General features: G+C 47.8%; 2 protein-coding genes across 4 annotated transcripts in view; one reads left to right on the top strand and one right to left on the bottom strand.

Moving 5' to 3' along the window:
• The window catches only part of OXSR1 (oxidative stress responsive kinase 1), a 446840-nt gene that overhangs the window by 58250 nt on the left and 373146 nt on the right, over positions 1-15444 (bottom strand). For all 3 annotated transcript variants that reach the window (XM_063921823.1, XM_063921824.1, XM_063921822.1), the window contains exons 6-7: positions 7548-7657; positions 6373-6474 (exon numbers count right to left, since the gene is read on the bottom strand). In XM_063921823.1, coding sequence (XP_063777893.1) covers positions 6373-6474; positions 7548-7657 — 212 coding nt within the window. The remainder of the gene's footprint in view (positions 1-6372; positions 6475-7547; positions 7658-15444) is intronic.
• Positions 1-15444, top strand: part of LOC134927409 (xin actin-binding repeat-containing protein 1-like) — a 559013-nt gene that overhangs the window by 406664 nt on the left and 136905 nt on the right. The gene's annotated exons all lie outside the window — the stretch shown is intronic.

The raw sequence follows: 15444 nt of genomic DNA, 5'->3' as shown, positions 1-15444 counted from the left end.
TTGGGACTGAACTGTATGTTTGGAAATAAAACAAGACATTTTCTATAGATGGGAAGCAATGTTGCAGTTATGTGGTCAAATTAAAACGTATCTAAAAAATAAAAACGTAAAAAAAAAACCACGTTATTGTAGGCACCTTACTACAGTGTATAAAGGGGATGATTCAGTAAGTATCGCAATCCTCTGTGCAGTTTCCTGATGATAGGGAAACTGCACAAGTGCAGGAAGGGTTCCTGCTATCTCATCGCAGGTATTGCAATCCTTACTGAATTAGGCTCAAAGAACATTATTTTCCTTTATTTATCTAAGCCTGCTTTTATTTCAATTTTTTGTTACTGTTAATTCATTGGTCTAGCGTAAACAAACATACAAAAATAATGAATACAATTTATGTTGTAGGACATATAGTTTACTATATATAATGTTAGGTAAGTCATTTTTGCAGAGCTCACTTTTAATTTAAAAAATAAAAAAAATAAGAATTTACTTACCGATAATTCTATTTCTCGTAGTCCGTAGTGGATGCTGGGAACTCCGTAAGAACCATGGGGAATAGCGGCTCCGCAGGAGACTGGGCACATCTAAAGAAAGCTTTAGGACTATCTGGTGTGCACTGGCTCCTCCCCCTATGACCCTCCTCCAAGCCTCAGTTAGGATACTGTGCCCGGACGAGCGTACACAATAAGGAAGGATTATGAATCCCGGGTAAGACTCATACCAGCCACACCAATCACACCGTACAACTTGTGATATGAAACCCAGTTAACAGCATGATAACAGAGGAGCCTCTGAATAGATGGCTCACAACAAGAACCCGATTAGTTAACAATAACTATGTACAAGTATTGCAGACAATCCGCACTTGGGATGGGCGCCCAGCATCCACTACGGACTACGAGAAATAGAATTATCGGTAAGTAAATTCTTATTTTCTCTGACGTCCTAGTGGATGCTGGGAACTCCGTAAGGACCATGGGGATTATACCAAAGCTCCCAAACGGGCGGGAGAGTGCGGATGACTCTGCAGCACCGAATGAGAGAACTCCAGGTCCTCCTCAGCCAGGGTATCAAATTCATAGAATTTTGCAAACGTGTTTGCCCCTGACCAAGTAGCTGCTCGGCAAAGTTGTAAAGCCGAGACCCCCCCCGTGCAGCCGCCCAAGATGAGCCCACCGTCCTTGTGGAATGGGCTTTTATTGATTTAGGCTGCGGTAATCCTACCGCAGAATGCGCCAGCTGAATAGTGCTACAAATCCAGCGTGCAATAGACTGCTTAGAAGCAGGAGCACCCAGCTTGTTGGGTGCCATCAGGATAAACAGCGAGTCAGTTTTCCTGACTCCAGCCGTCCTGGAAAAATAAAATTTTCAGGGCCCTGACTACGTCCAGCAACTTGGAATCCTCCAAGTCCCCAGTAGCCGCAGGCACCACAATAGGTTGGTTCAAGCGAAAACCTGAGACCACCTTCGGGAGAAACTGAGGACGAGTCCTCAACTCCGCCCTATCCATATAGAAAATCAGATAAGGCCTTTTACATGACAAAGCCGCCAATTCTGACACACGCCTGGCCAAGGCCCAGGCCAACAGCATGACCACTTTCCACGCGAGATACTTTAGCTCCATGGTTTTAAGTGGCTCAACCCATGCGACTTTAGGAAATCCAACACCACGTTGAGATCCAAAAAGTGCCACAGGAGGCACAAAAGGAGGCTGAATATGTAGTACTCCTTTAACCAAAGTCTGAATTTCAGGCAGTGAAGCCAGTTCTTTCTGGAAGAAAATCGACAGAGCCGAAATCTGGACCTTGATGGACCCCAATTTGAGGCCCAAACGTCACCCCTGCTTGCAGGAAGTGCAGGAATCGACATAGTTGAAATTCCTCCGTCGGGGCCTTCATGGCCTCCCACCAAGCAACAAATTTTCGCCAAACGCGGCGATAATGTCTTGCGGTGACATCCTTCCTGGCTATGATCAGGGTAGGGATGACTTCCTTCGGAATACCCTTTTCCTTTAGGATCCGGTGTTCTACCGCCATGCCGTCAAACGCAGCCGCGGTAAGTCTTGGAACAGACAGGGTCCCTGCTGCAGCAGGTCTTGTCTGAGCGGCAGAGGCCAAGGGTCCTCTGCCAGCATCTCTTGAAGTTCCGGGTACCAAGCTCTTCATGGCCAATCCGGAACCCCGAGTATGGTTTTCACTCCTCGCCTTCTTATTATTCTCAGTACCTTGGGTATGAGAGGTAGAGGAGGAGACACATAAACCGACTGGTACACCCACGGTGTCACTAGAGCGTCCCCAGCGATCGCCTGAGGGTCCCTTGACCTGGCGCAATATCTTTTCAACTTCTTGTTGAGGCGGGACGCCATCATGTCCACCCGTGGTCATTCCCAACGGTTTACCCGCATTTGGAAAACTTCTGGATGAAGTCCCCATTCTCCTGGGTGTAGGTCGCCCATCGGAGAATCCTTGTGGCTTCTGCCATCGCCATCCTGCTTCTTGTGCCGCCCTGTCTGTTTACATGGGCGACCGCCGTGATGTCGTCTGATTGGATCAGTACCGGCTGGTTCTGAAGCAGGGGCCTTGCTTGGCTTAGGGCATTGTAAATGGCCCTTAGCTGCAGAATATTTATGTGAAGCGAAATCTCCTTGGAAATTTCTTCCCTGTGTGACTGCACCCCAGCCCCGAAGGCTGGCATCCGTGGTCACCAGGACCCAGTCCTGTATTCCGAATCTGCGGCCCACTAGTAGATGAGCCCTCTGCAGCCACCACAGCAGCGACACCCTGTTTCTTGCTGACAGGGTTATCCGCTGTTGTATCCGTACATGGGACCCGGACCATTAGTCCCACAGGTCCCACTGGAACGTCCTTGCGTGGAGTCTTCCGAATGGAATTATGCTTCGTACGAAGCTACCATTTTTCCCAGGACTCGTGTGCATTGATGTACCGACACCTGTCCTGGTTTTAGGATGTCTCTGACTAGAGATGACAACTCCTCGGCTTTTTCCACTGGAAGAAACACTCTTTTCTGGTCTGCGTTCAGCAACATTCCCAGGAACAGAAGACGTGTCGTCGGGACCAGCTGTGACTTTGGAATATTGAGAATCCAGTCGTGTTGTTGTAGCACTTCCCGAGAGAGTGCTACCCCCACTACCAACTGTTCTTTGGACCTCGCCTTTATCAGGAGATCGTCCAAGTACGGGATAATAAAAACTTCCTTCTTGCGAAGGAGTATCATCACTTCGGCCATTACCTAGGTAAAGACCTTCGATGCCGTGGACAACTCCAACGGCCGCGTCTGGAACTGATAGTGACAGTCCTGTACCACATATCTGAGGTACTCCTGGTGAGGGGGGTAAATGGGGACATGCAGGTATGCATCCTTGATGTCCAGGGAGACCCTGTAATCCCCCTCGTCCAGGCTCGTAATAACCGCCCTGAGCGATTTCATCTTGAACTTGAATCTTCTGATATAAAAGTGCAAGTATTTTAATTTCAAGATGGGTCTCACCGAACCGTTGCGGTACCACAACCACTGTGGAATAGTAACCCCTTCCTTGCTGAAGGAGGGGCACCTTGACAATCACTTGTTGTGATTATAGTGTTGAATATCCACCAACGCCGTCTCCCTGGCAGAGGGAGGTGCCGGTAAGGCCGATTTTAGGAAACGGCGGGGGGGAGAACGTCTCGAACTCCAGCCTGTACCCCGGAGATACTACTTGAAGGACCCAGGGATCCATGTGAGAGAGCCCACTGTCCGCTGAAATATCTGAGACGGGCCCCCACCGTACCCGGGTCCGCCTGAGCAGCCCCAGTACCATGCTGTGGACCTACCGGACGCAGGGAGGACTTATGCTCTTGGGAACTAGCTGTGTGTTGCAGCTTTTTCCTCTACCTTTGCCTCTTGGCAGAAAGGATGAGCCTCTAGCCCTCTTGCTTTTCTGGGGCCGAAAGGACTGTACTTGATGATACGGTGCTTTCTTTTGTTGTGGGGTAGCCTGTGGCAACAAAATTAATTTCCCAGGTATAGCTGTGGAAACGAGGTCTGAAAAACTATCCCCAAACAGTTTTACCCCCTTATAGGGCAACTTCCATGTGCCGATTCGAGTCGGCATCGCCTGACCATTGCCAAGTCCATAACCCCCGTCTGGCGGCAATGGACCTAGCGCTTATTTTTGATGCCAGCCGGCAAATATCCCTCTGTGCATCACGCATGTATAAGACCACGTCTTTTATATGCTCTATTTTCAGCAAAATATTGTCCCTATCCATAGTTATTTTCCGACAGGGAATCTGACCACGCAGCGGGAGTACTGCACATCCATGCCGAAGCAACGGCTGGTCGCAATATAATGCCCTAGTGTGTGACCATATCTTATAGGGTAACCTCCTGCTTTCTATCAGCAGGTTCCTTCAGGGCGGCCGTACCCGGAGACGGTAGTGCCACCTTTTCTGATAAGCGTGTAAGCGCTGTATTTACCCTATGGGGTGTTTCCCCGCGTGACCTATCCTCTGGCGGGAAAGGGTACGCTGCCAATAACCGTTGTAGAAATTATCAATTTCTTACCGGGGGAAGACCACTCTTCCTCACACACCTCATTTAATTTCTCAGATGCAGGAAAAACTACTAATAGTTTTCTCTCACCAAACACAATACCCTTTTATGTGGTACCTGGGGTATAATCATAAATGTGTAATACATTTTTCATTGTCTCAATCCTGTAACGGGTGGACCTATTTGGAGGGTACACCAGTCTCATCGATGTCGACACTGGAGTCAGTATCCGTGTCGACATCTGTGTCTGCTATCTGAGGTAGCGGGCGTTTTTAGAGCCCCCCATGACATTTGAGACACTGGAACAGGCACAAGCTGAGTAGCCGGCTGTTCCGTGTCGTCGACCTTTTATGTAAAGAGTTGACACTTTCACGTAATCCTTCCATAAGTTCAACCACACCGGTGTCGACCCCGCAGGGGGTGACAACATATTTACAGGCATTCGCTCCGCCTCCACCTCATTATCCTCCACATACCTGTCGACACAGCCGTACCGACACACAGCACACACACAGGGAATGCTCTAATAGAGGACAGGACCCCACAAAGCCCTTTGGGGAGACAGAGGGAGAGTATGCCAGCACACACCAGGGCGCTATATATCACAGGGATAGCACCTATAAAAAAGTGTTTTCCCTTATAGCTGCATATATATTGTATACTGTGCCTAAATTGTGCCCCCCCCCCCCCCCCCTCTCTTTTTAACCCTTTCTGTAGTGTATTAACTGCAGGGGAGAGCCAGGGAGCTTCCCTCCAACGGAGCGGTGAGGGAAAAATGGCGCCAGTGTGCTGAAGGAGATAGCTCCGCCCCTTTTTCGCTGACTTTTCTCCCGCATTTTTATGGAATCTGGCAGGGGTTAATATACATCCATATAGCCCTGGGGGTTATATGTGATGTATTTTTGCCAGCCAAGGTGTTTATATTGCTGCTCAGGGCGCCCCCCCCCCAGCGCCCTGCACCCTCAGTGACCGTAGTGTGTGGTGTGCATGAGGAGCAATGGCGCACAGCTGCAGTGCTGTGCGCTACCTTGGTGAAGACTGATGTCTTCTGCCGCCGATTTTCCGGACCTCTTCTTGCTTCTGGCTCTGTAAGGGGGCCGGCGGCGCGGCTCTGGGACCGGACTCCGAGGCTGGGCCTGTGTTCGGTCCCTCTGGAGCTAATGGTGTCCAGTAGCCTAAGAAGCCCAAGCTGGCTGCAAGCAGGCAGGTTCGCTTCTTCTCCCCTTAGTCCCTCGATGCAGTGAGCCTGTTGCCAGCAGGTCTCACTGAAAATAAAAAACCTAAAACTAACTTTTTCTAAGAAGCTCAGGAGAGCCTCCTAGATTGCACCCTGCTCGGTCGGGCACAAAAATCTAACTGAGGCTTGGAGGAGGGTCATAGGGGGAGGAGCCAGTGCACACCAGATAGTCCTAAAGCTTTCTTTAGATGTGCCCAGTCTCCTGCGGAGCCGCTATTCCCCATGGTCCTTACGGAGTTCCCAGCATCCACTAGGACGTCAGAGAAATATGTTTTTGCTAATGTCCCACAATTTCATTATTTCTCTCCTCCCCACGACTTTATGGATTATTCCACAACTGTACCTAATGATATATTTAACAGAAAAAGTCAGAATAAAGTAGTCCATTTAATTCGCAGGAGGACAAGTAGAAACCAATAAATTAACGATGGGGAAATCCCTGCAGTCTTAAACCATAACAAGTGCATTATTCCCACACCAACTGGCACTACCCAATCCTACACCTCTGCCACAAATAAAAGCACAACAAAAATATAAAAATGAAAAAGATTCAGTTGGAGGAGAACATAAGTATATAAATACTGTACCTTCATTGGAGGGTACTTGTGGTATGGAGCCGCTCCGGTCGCTAGTTCAATAGCAGTGATACCAAAACTCCAGATGTCTGCTTTGAAATCATACCCTCTAACCTACAGCAGAAAGAACAAGTCTATTTAATAACATGCTTATAGCCTAGCCAGTATACTTCAGAATCACAAACCCATTCCCCCAGCCTCTCACAAAGACAAACTGCGCTTCCTTTAGAGTTTGTGCAGATACATACAGTAACTACCAGTGATAGTAGGATCACCGCATACATCTACTATCTACTATAAAAGCCCTTAAGCCGGGTGGTTTGCATTCAAGGACAATTCAGTCATTTAAAAGTGATAAGGACAGAAGATATCATGTGACACAAGTGAATGGAGACTGTAACTGGCAGAGGGGCTGATGCACAGCTGCACGCAGGTTGGTCAATGATCTGTAGCTGGCGGTGCGCAACTATGATCAAGTACTGAGGAATCAGAGTCGTACGCAACTCTTCTCCAGTTGTGGCTGAAAGGGAATAACTGAGTGGTAACGGGCATGCCCATGTAGTTCAGTGAGGGTGCTGTGGGCGTGCAGGCAGAATTGCAGGCTGTGTGTATGATCTCAGTTGGATCTCCAAGGGGTACACCAGGTATTTAGCATGTGGGCGTCCAGCTACTGTGGAACTACACATCCCGGCATGCAGTGCCACAGTTTTGTTACTAGGGCAAGCTAAAGCTTCGCAGGGCATGCTGGGATGTGTAGTTCCACAGCAGCTGGAGGGTAGCATTTGTTGAATACCTCCTGTCCTACACCAAAGATAATTGCAAGTACATGCAGATAATGTTGGTGGCTATTGCCACAAGCGTATGCATACAACTAAACATACGGATGAAAATATGCATTTATTTTGCTGCATAGGGATTGAGTGCAACTGCGGCCAACTGCCACGCATCCCTGCATCAGCTCCGGGGAATCAGGACAGCCTAGGTTTGCACACAGTTCTTACATGATGCTAATGTAACCTGCTTCCAGTGAGCAGCCATAGTTATGTCAGCAGATCAGGCACCATGAGAAATAACCTTTACTGTTAGTGGGACTCATTCCCACAGCAGTGATTTAGTACCCAATCTCTCTCTCTCTCTCACACATAACAAGATGCTTATTGTTCCTGCCATACAGGAATCTACATTACCTGTTCCATGACCTCTGGTGCCATCCAGCAAGGCGTGCCCACAAATGTCTTTCTCACTTTGTTCCGTGTGATGTCACCCCCTGTGGCTAGAAAGGCGCTGACACCAAAGTCTGTAACAGGATAAAACATTTATTAGATGGAACAATATAGGAATTCTACATAGCTTCACAGAGTATCGTGCGGATATAAATACATGGAGCACCATTTAAACAGCCACATCAACCTACAACAGGGGCTTCACAAGTGACCCTCACTCCCACAGGAGTGATGCATTTTGCCTTTGCAGAGAAGTATTAGATCACACTGTGAGATCAGGGCACCTTGTGAGACCAGCATGTTAATGTGTCTGGCTAGACAAGACGGTTAGGCGACGACCTTGCCATCCAACAACTGTCTAACCTACTGGTTGAAACAACAGATCAAGACACAACCAGGACTCAGGAAGTCTGGATGCCAACTTTGTAATTATATGGACAACATATTCAACATGGCATGCATAGTGTTGTCAGATAGGTAATTTGTGCAAAATATAATTTAGCAATATTATAAGGATAAGGTATCTTGTCTGAATTAAAACATTAATGATGAAAGGTGATTTTAGCCATAGTGAACAGAATGGAAATATATTTTATAGTAAGGAATAGATTTGAATGCATGAGGTAAATGTTTACATGACTTAAGAAATAATGCTGTATATGTGTGCATATACTGTAGATGTGTATTTGTATAAGACATGGTGTAGAGTGAACAAGTTGTACCTGGTAAAATCCAGGAACGTGCAGTCGAGGGAGGCAGTGCCTCCCGTCATAATGTTAAAATAATAAAAAGAAGATATTTATGACACAGAGTCTGTTATAAATATCTGCTATTATTATTTTAACCATTCCCCCCTGTTACTATGGCTGCATCGTAGGGTTGGAGGCAGCGGGAAAGGTGCCTCCCGCTGCTAACATTAAAGTCTGGGCAGCAGGGGGCGGGCAGGGCGCAGCAATGGGCTGTGAAAGCGCATTGAAAAAGCATGGGGAAGCGGCACCACTACAGGTGCCTCAATGACAGGGGCGTGCATTCAGCCCCGATGAATGCACGCCCCTGTCAGTCCCCCAGATGTGATTGGACAGCGGATCCAGTGCTGGAATCGCCCCCCTGGGCTGCAGCAGGAGCCGTGGGCTGTGTGGGCGCCCGCTGCAGCCGGCGCCGCTGACTAACACTAAAGGTCATAATTGACCCCTAGTGTCTGAGCGGCGCTACTATGGGAGAGACGTCATGACTTCTCTCCCATAGTAGAGAGGAGCCGGCGGACGGAGACTGATGGCAGCGCTGCAGGAGCGGTAAGTATTGTCTGTGTATTTTTTTGTGTGTGTGTGTGTGTGTGTGTGTGTTTGGGCTTTGGGGCACCTGCACAGTTACAGGGGGCACTGGCACAGCGACTGGGGGCACAACTACAGGGGTCACAACTACTCGGAGCACGGCTACTGGTGGCACAGCGACTGGGGGCACTGCTATTGGGGGAAAAGCTACAGGGGACACAGTGACTGGGGGCACAACTACTCGTTACACTGCTACTGGGGGCACAACTACAGGGGTCACAACTACAGGAGTCACAACTACAGGAGTCACAACTACAGGAGTCACAACTACAGGAGTCACAACTACAGGAGTCACAACTACCCGGGGCACTGCTACAAGGGGCACTGCTACAAGGGGCACAATTACAGGGGTCACAGCTACAAGGGTCAGAACTACTTGGGACACAACTACAGGGGTCACAACTACTCGGGGCATTGCTACAGGGGGCAAAGCTAGAGGGGTCACAACTACTGGGGGCACAGCTATTGGGGGCGCCTGCTCCATCCTCCCAGCCAGCAGCAGCACTCTCCCCTATATGGGCTAACGTCTTCTCGCGTCAACGAGTGCATAATATTCATTCATTTCTCTCTCTCTCTCCTCCTGTGGATTACTTTGTAAGTATAATTTTCATTTTTACACATACCCCTTTTGGATTCTACATGGACAAGTGGACGTGATCGGCGTGGGGTGTAGGCAAGTAATCTGTCTCTCATTTTTGCAGGTACCCCTATTGGATTCTACTGGACAAGTGGACGTGACCGGCGTGGGATGTAGGTAAGTATGTGTGAGTGTGTAAGTGTGTTTTAATAAATTTTTACTTTCACAGTGTGTGTGTTGTGTTTTTATTTGGGTATTTTTTTTTGTAGAACTACAGGTACCAGCGGTCCCGTTATTTCCCCGCATGCTGGTACTTGAGGTTCTCCAAGTACCAGCAAGCGGGGAGGCTTGCCGGGCCTTGTAGTTCTACAACAAAAAACAATATTCTTTTTTTACACACTTATGGCTATCAGCCCAGCACCCACCGCCCAGGGGTGCTGGGGACAGCCTTGGGCTTCACCCCTGGCCCTTGGGTGCCTGGAGGTAGGGGACCCCTTGATTTAAGGTGTCCTCACTACTTTAGGGAACCCCGGCCAGGGGTGACTAGTTGGGGGGGTAATGCCACGGCTGCAGGGACCTACATAAATGTGTCCCCCGGCTGTGGCATTATGTCCCTGGCTAGTGGAGCCCGGTGCTGGTTTTAAAAATATGAGGGACCCCTACATCATTTGTCCCCCGTATTTTTGGAACCAGGACCGGACTAAGAGCCCGGTGCTGGTTGTCTAAATACGGGGAACCCCTGTCCAATTTTTTCCCAGTATGTTAACAACCAGGACCGGCTCAAAGAGCCGAGGCTGGTTATACTTAGGAGGGGGGACCTCACGCATTTTTTTTTTTATTTTTTTTTTTTAACCCATTCAGACCCTTCTCCATTAAGTTAATGGAAGTCCTGGACAACAAAATTGCATTCATGTCCTCCTCCTACTCCCTTCCCAGTCCCAAACACAATTTTTTTTTTTTCTATAAAAATTTACAATATATCACAAGTATGATGAGCAGGCAGGCAGCGGGCATTGGCGGCATCGGACTGAGATGCAAATTAATGGCAGAGGGCTAGGCCAGTTGATGGTGGGCAAGTTTGTAAGCCATTGGCGGTGGCAGCGGGCATCGGCTCAGAGGCAGTAGCGGGCATTGGCTCGGCGGCGGTAGGGTTCATCGGCAGGATCTGGCGGACATTATGGCTGTAGTGCCTCACCAGCCACTGAACTCACCGCACGTCACTGGTAAAATCATGAAGGTTGCATGGAATAAGATAGATAGATAGATAATATTTATCCTGTATGGCTGAATGGGTCACTTGGCTTAGGCCATAATATGTAAACAGCTGCTTGTACACACAGGTGAATGATTAAAAGCCACAAAGACCTACATGCCTTGAGGAAGTGTAATCTGGCCTTCTGTCCAGTTATACTGCTGGCCAGTGACAATGACAACAGAAGATCTATTGAAACTGTAACACCCAAACCAATTGAAAATATGTACACTTCAAATATCCAAAGGGAAATAGTTAATGAATAAGGAAGGACTACATCTTATGACCCCAAAACACATGTCCTGTTTGCCACCTTACAGCAGAACAATTGGACATGTTTTATGACGCTTTGGAATCTGGCAGTTATCAGTTAAGGGCCCTACTCACTGGCCGACCCGCCGCCGAGCTGCCCAACGGCGGATACGGCCGACGAGCGACCCGGCAGCGGGGGGGCAGTGACGGGGGGAGTGAAGTTTCTTCACTCCCCCCGTCACGCGGCTGCATTGAAGTGCAGGCAAATATGGACGAGATTGTCCATATTGGCCTGCATGCACAGCCGACGGGAGACCAGCGATGAACGAGCGCGGGGCCGCGCAACGTTCATCGCTGGAGTCTCCACACTGAAAGATATGAACGAGTTCTCGTTCATTTATGAACGAGATCGTTCATATCTTTCAAAAAATCGGCCAGTGTGTAGGGCCTATTTCAAGGGAACCAATAGGAATATGTCAGTTTTAAAATGGTTAAGTTAGGTATAAATGTACATGAATTCAGTCAGTGGGGAGTTGAAGTCAGGAGGAGGAGGAGGAGGAGGGAAAAGGAGAGAAGATACGGAGTTAAGAAGCTAAGTGCAAGAGGAGGAATGAGGGATGTTCCTAGGATGGTAACTACATACTTGCAAGTATAAATGTTATGCTAGTAATTGTCTAAGTTTGTGAAACTGTATTATGTTATGTTTTTTCTATAATTAAGGAAACAAATATTAGTATATATATATATCACTACTGTGTATATTGTATTCTGTATGATTTGATTTTGCTTGTAAATAAACAATCAGATAAGAGCTGTGAATTCCATGTTTGAACACACTTTGGAATCATAATTTAATAATTCATATGTATGAGAACTGCATATTTGTATCAGCTACCTAGTTTGTAAGACTGACATATTTGCAGATATATATGATAAACGTATATTATAAAATATACATATACAGTATTATTGAGAAGTCCACTTTTCAATAATTGGCACCCCAGACATTAATATAAAAATATAATGTAAGATTCCTCAACAATAGTACCAGTAAGGCAGGGCTCTACGCAACGTAAAAGCCCGCCGTGTGGCCATGAGGCGCAAAAGCCCGCCAGACCGCCACACTTGGCTGTAGAATCAGTTCTTAAAGTCTAAACACCCACTATAATCTTTCAGCTGAAGCGAACAGAACCTTTCAATCTATTCCACTGTGAACATCACGCTGTAAAAATACTTCTCCAGGACGGAATAGATTTAGGGGCACATGTACTAAGCGGTGATAAAAGTGGAGAAGTGAGCCAGTGGAGAAGTGACCCATGGCCACCAATCAGCATTGATGCAGCACTTAAAATTTGCATACTACACTAGATTTGCATAAACGTATACAGAGCAGCTGATTGGTTGCCATGGGCAACTACTCCACTGGCTCACTTCTCCGCTTTTATCACTGCTTAGTACATGTCCCCCTTAATCATTTATAGTGGACTGTGTTCATTCTAAGTGACTGAACTCCAATTGCTACAGACATTGGGCTCGATTTAATTCAGTGCGGACTGAATAGCACAGGGAATTAGCTCCCAGTGCTATTCAATTCAGCTTGCTGTGATACCTGACAAGAGGATTTTTTTCTTGTACTCCTCCGGGATTGCGAGTAGTGATCCGACAAAAGTGCTAGCGCAATGCTGATTTCTTCCCTCAGCCCGCCAGAAACAGCATTGCGCTGGGCACTTTAGCCAAAGAAAGCTGGTTCCTGTGAAAAAAATAGGATTTTAATACCTACCGGTAAATCCTTTTCTCTTAGTCCGTAGAGGATGCTGGGGTCACCATAAGAACCATGGGTATAGACGGGATCCGCAGGAGACATGGGCACTTTAAGACTTTGAAAGGGTGTGAACTGGCTCCTCCCTCTATGCCCCTCCTCCAGACTCCAGTTATAGGAACTGTGCCCAGGGAGACGGACATTTCGAGGAAAGGAATTATTGTTAAACTAAGGTGAGATACATACCAGCTCATACCTCAAACATGCCGTACAACATGGCATTCAACAGAACTCTAGTCAACAGCATGAACAACGTCAGCAACAGGCTGAGTATAAACGTAACACAATCTGTGTGTAACCAGAACTAATAACTGCAGATACAGAACGCACTGGGACGGGCGCCCAGCATCCTCTATGGACTAAGAGAAAAATTTACCGGTAGGTATTAAAACCCTATTTTCTCATACGTCCTAGAGGATGCTGGGGTCACCATAAGAACCATGGGGTTATACCAAAGCTCTAGAATGGGCGGGAGAGTGCGGATGACTCTAAAGCACCTCCTGACCAAACTTGAGGTCATCATCGGCCAGGGTATCAAACTTGTAAAACTTTGCAAAAGTGTTTGAACCCGACCAAGTAGCTGCTCGGCAAAGTTGTAACGCCGAGACCCCCCGGGGAGCCGCCCAGGACGCGCCCACCTTTCTGGTAGAATGGGCCTTCACCGATTTCGGTAACGGAAATCCAGCCGTAGAATGAGCCTGCTGAATCGTAGCACAGATCCAGCGAGCAATAGTCTGCTTGTAAGCCGGAGTCCCAATCTTGTTGGGATCATACAGGACAAACAGAGCCTCCGTTTTCCTAATCTGAGCCGTTCTGGCGACATAAATTTTTAAAGCCCTGACCACATCGAGAAACTTTGACTCCACTAAGGCGTCAGTAGCCACTGGCACCACAATAGGTTGGTTCATTTGGAACGATGAAACCACCTTCGGCAGAAATTGCTGACGAGTCCTCAACTCTGCCCTATCTTCATGGAAGATCAAATAAGGGCTCTTGTGAGACAAAGCCGCTAACTCCGATACCCGACTTGCGGATGTCAAGGCCAACAGCATGACCACTTTCCAAGTGACGAATTTCAACTCCACCTTCTGTAAAGGTTCAAACCAATGAGATTGAAGCAACTGCAACACCATGTTAAGGTCCCATGGTGCCACTGGGGGCACAAATGGAGGTTGGATGTGCAATACGCCTTTCACGAAAGTCTGAACTTCTGGAAGGGAGGCCAATTGTTTTTGAAAGAAAACCGATAAAGCTGAAATTTGTACTTTAATTGAGCCCAACTTTAAGCCTGCATCTACACCTGCTTGTAGAAAATGGAGAAAACTTCCCAACTGAAATTCCTCCGCAGGAGCCTTCTTGGATTCACACAAAGACACATATTTTCTACAAATATGGTGGTAATGTTTTGACGTTACTCCTTTCCTAGCCTGAAGAAGTGTGGGAATGACTTCACTGGGAATACCCTTTCGGGCTAGGATCTGGCGTTCAACCGCCAAGCCGTCAAACGCAGCCGCGGTAAGTCTTGATACACGCACGGCCCCTGCTGTAACAGATCCTCTCGTAGAGGAAGAGGCCAGGGATCTCCTACGAGTAATTCCTGAAGATCTGGATACCAAGCCCTCCTTGGCCAGTCCGGAACAATGAGGATCGCCTGAACCTTTGTTCTTCTTATGATCTTTAGCACTTTTGGAATGAGAGGAAGCGGAGGGAATACATACACCGACTGAAACACCCATGGTGTCACAAGGGCGTCCACTGCTATTGCTTGAGGGTCCCTCGACCTGGAACAATATCTCTGAAGTTTCTTGTTGAGACGAGACGCCATCATGTCTATTTGAGGAATACCCCAAAGACTTGTCACTTCTGTGAAGACCTCTCGATGAAGACCCCACTCCCCTGGATGGAGATCGTGTTTGCTGAGGAAGTCTGCTTCCCAGTTGTCCACTCCTGGGATGAAGATTGCTGACAGAGGGCGTGCATGTCTTTCCGCCCAGCGGAGAACTTTTGTGGCTTCTGCCATCGCCGCTCTGCTTTTTGTCCCGCCCTGGCGGTTTACGTACGCTACTGCTGTTATATTGTCCGATTGAATCAAGACGGGCAGATTGCGCAGAAGATGTTCCACTTGAAGAAGGCCGTTGTAAATGGCCCTTGACTCCAGAATGTTTCCTGGCTTAACCATCTTCCCTGGAAGTTTTCCCCCTGTGTGACTGCTCCCCAACCTCGGAGAACCATCATTTCCGCCATTACTTTGGTGAAAACCCTCGGAGCTGTGGACAGACCAAACGGCAACGTCTAAAATTGGTAATGACAATCCTGAACTGCAAACCTCAGGTAAGCCTGATGTGGAGGATAAATGGGAACATGTAAGTAGGCATCCTTTATGTCTACCGACACAATAAAATCCCCTTCCTCCAGACTGGAGATCACTGCCCGGAGAGATTCTATCTTGAATTTGAATTTTCTTAGGTAGAAATTGAGGGATTTCAGGTTCAGGATTGGTCTGACCGAGCCGTCCGGCTTCGGGACCACTAACAGGCTCTAATAAAAGCCTTCTCCCTGTTGTGACAGCGGAACCTTGATAATGACCTGATTTTGACACAACTTTTGTATTGCGTCGCGTACAACCTCCC

Source organism: Pseudophryne corroboree, chromosome 5, assembly GCF_028390025.1.
Source record: "Pseudophryne corroboree isolate aPseCor3 chromosome 5, aPseCor3.hap2, whole genome shotgun sequence".
Classification (NCBI taxonomy): domain Eukaryota; kingdom Metazoa; phylum Chordata; class Amphibia; order Anura; family Myobatrachidae; genus Pseudophryne; species Pseudophryne corroboree.
This window is presented reverse-complemented; position numbering and strand designations above follow the sequence as displayed.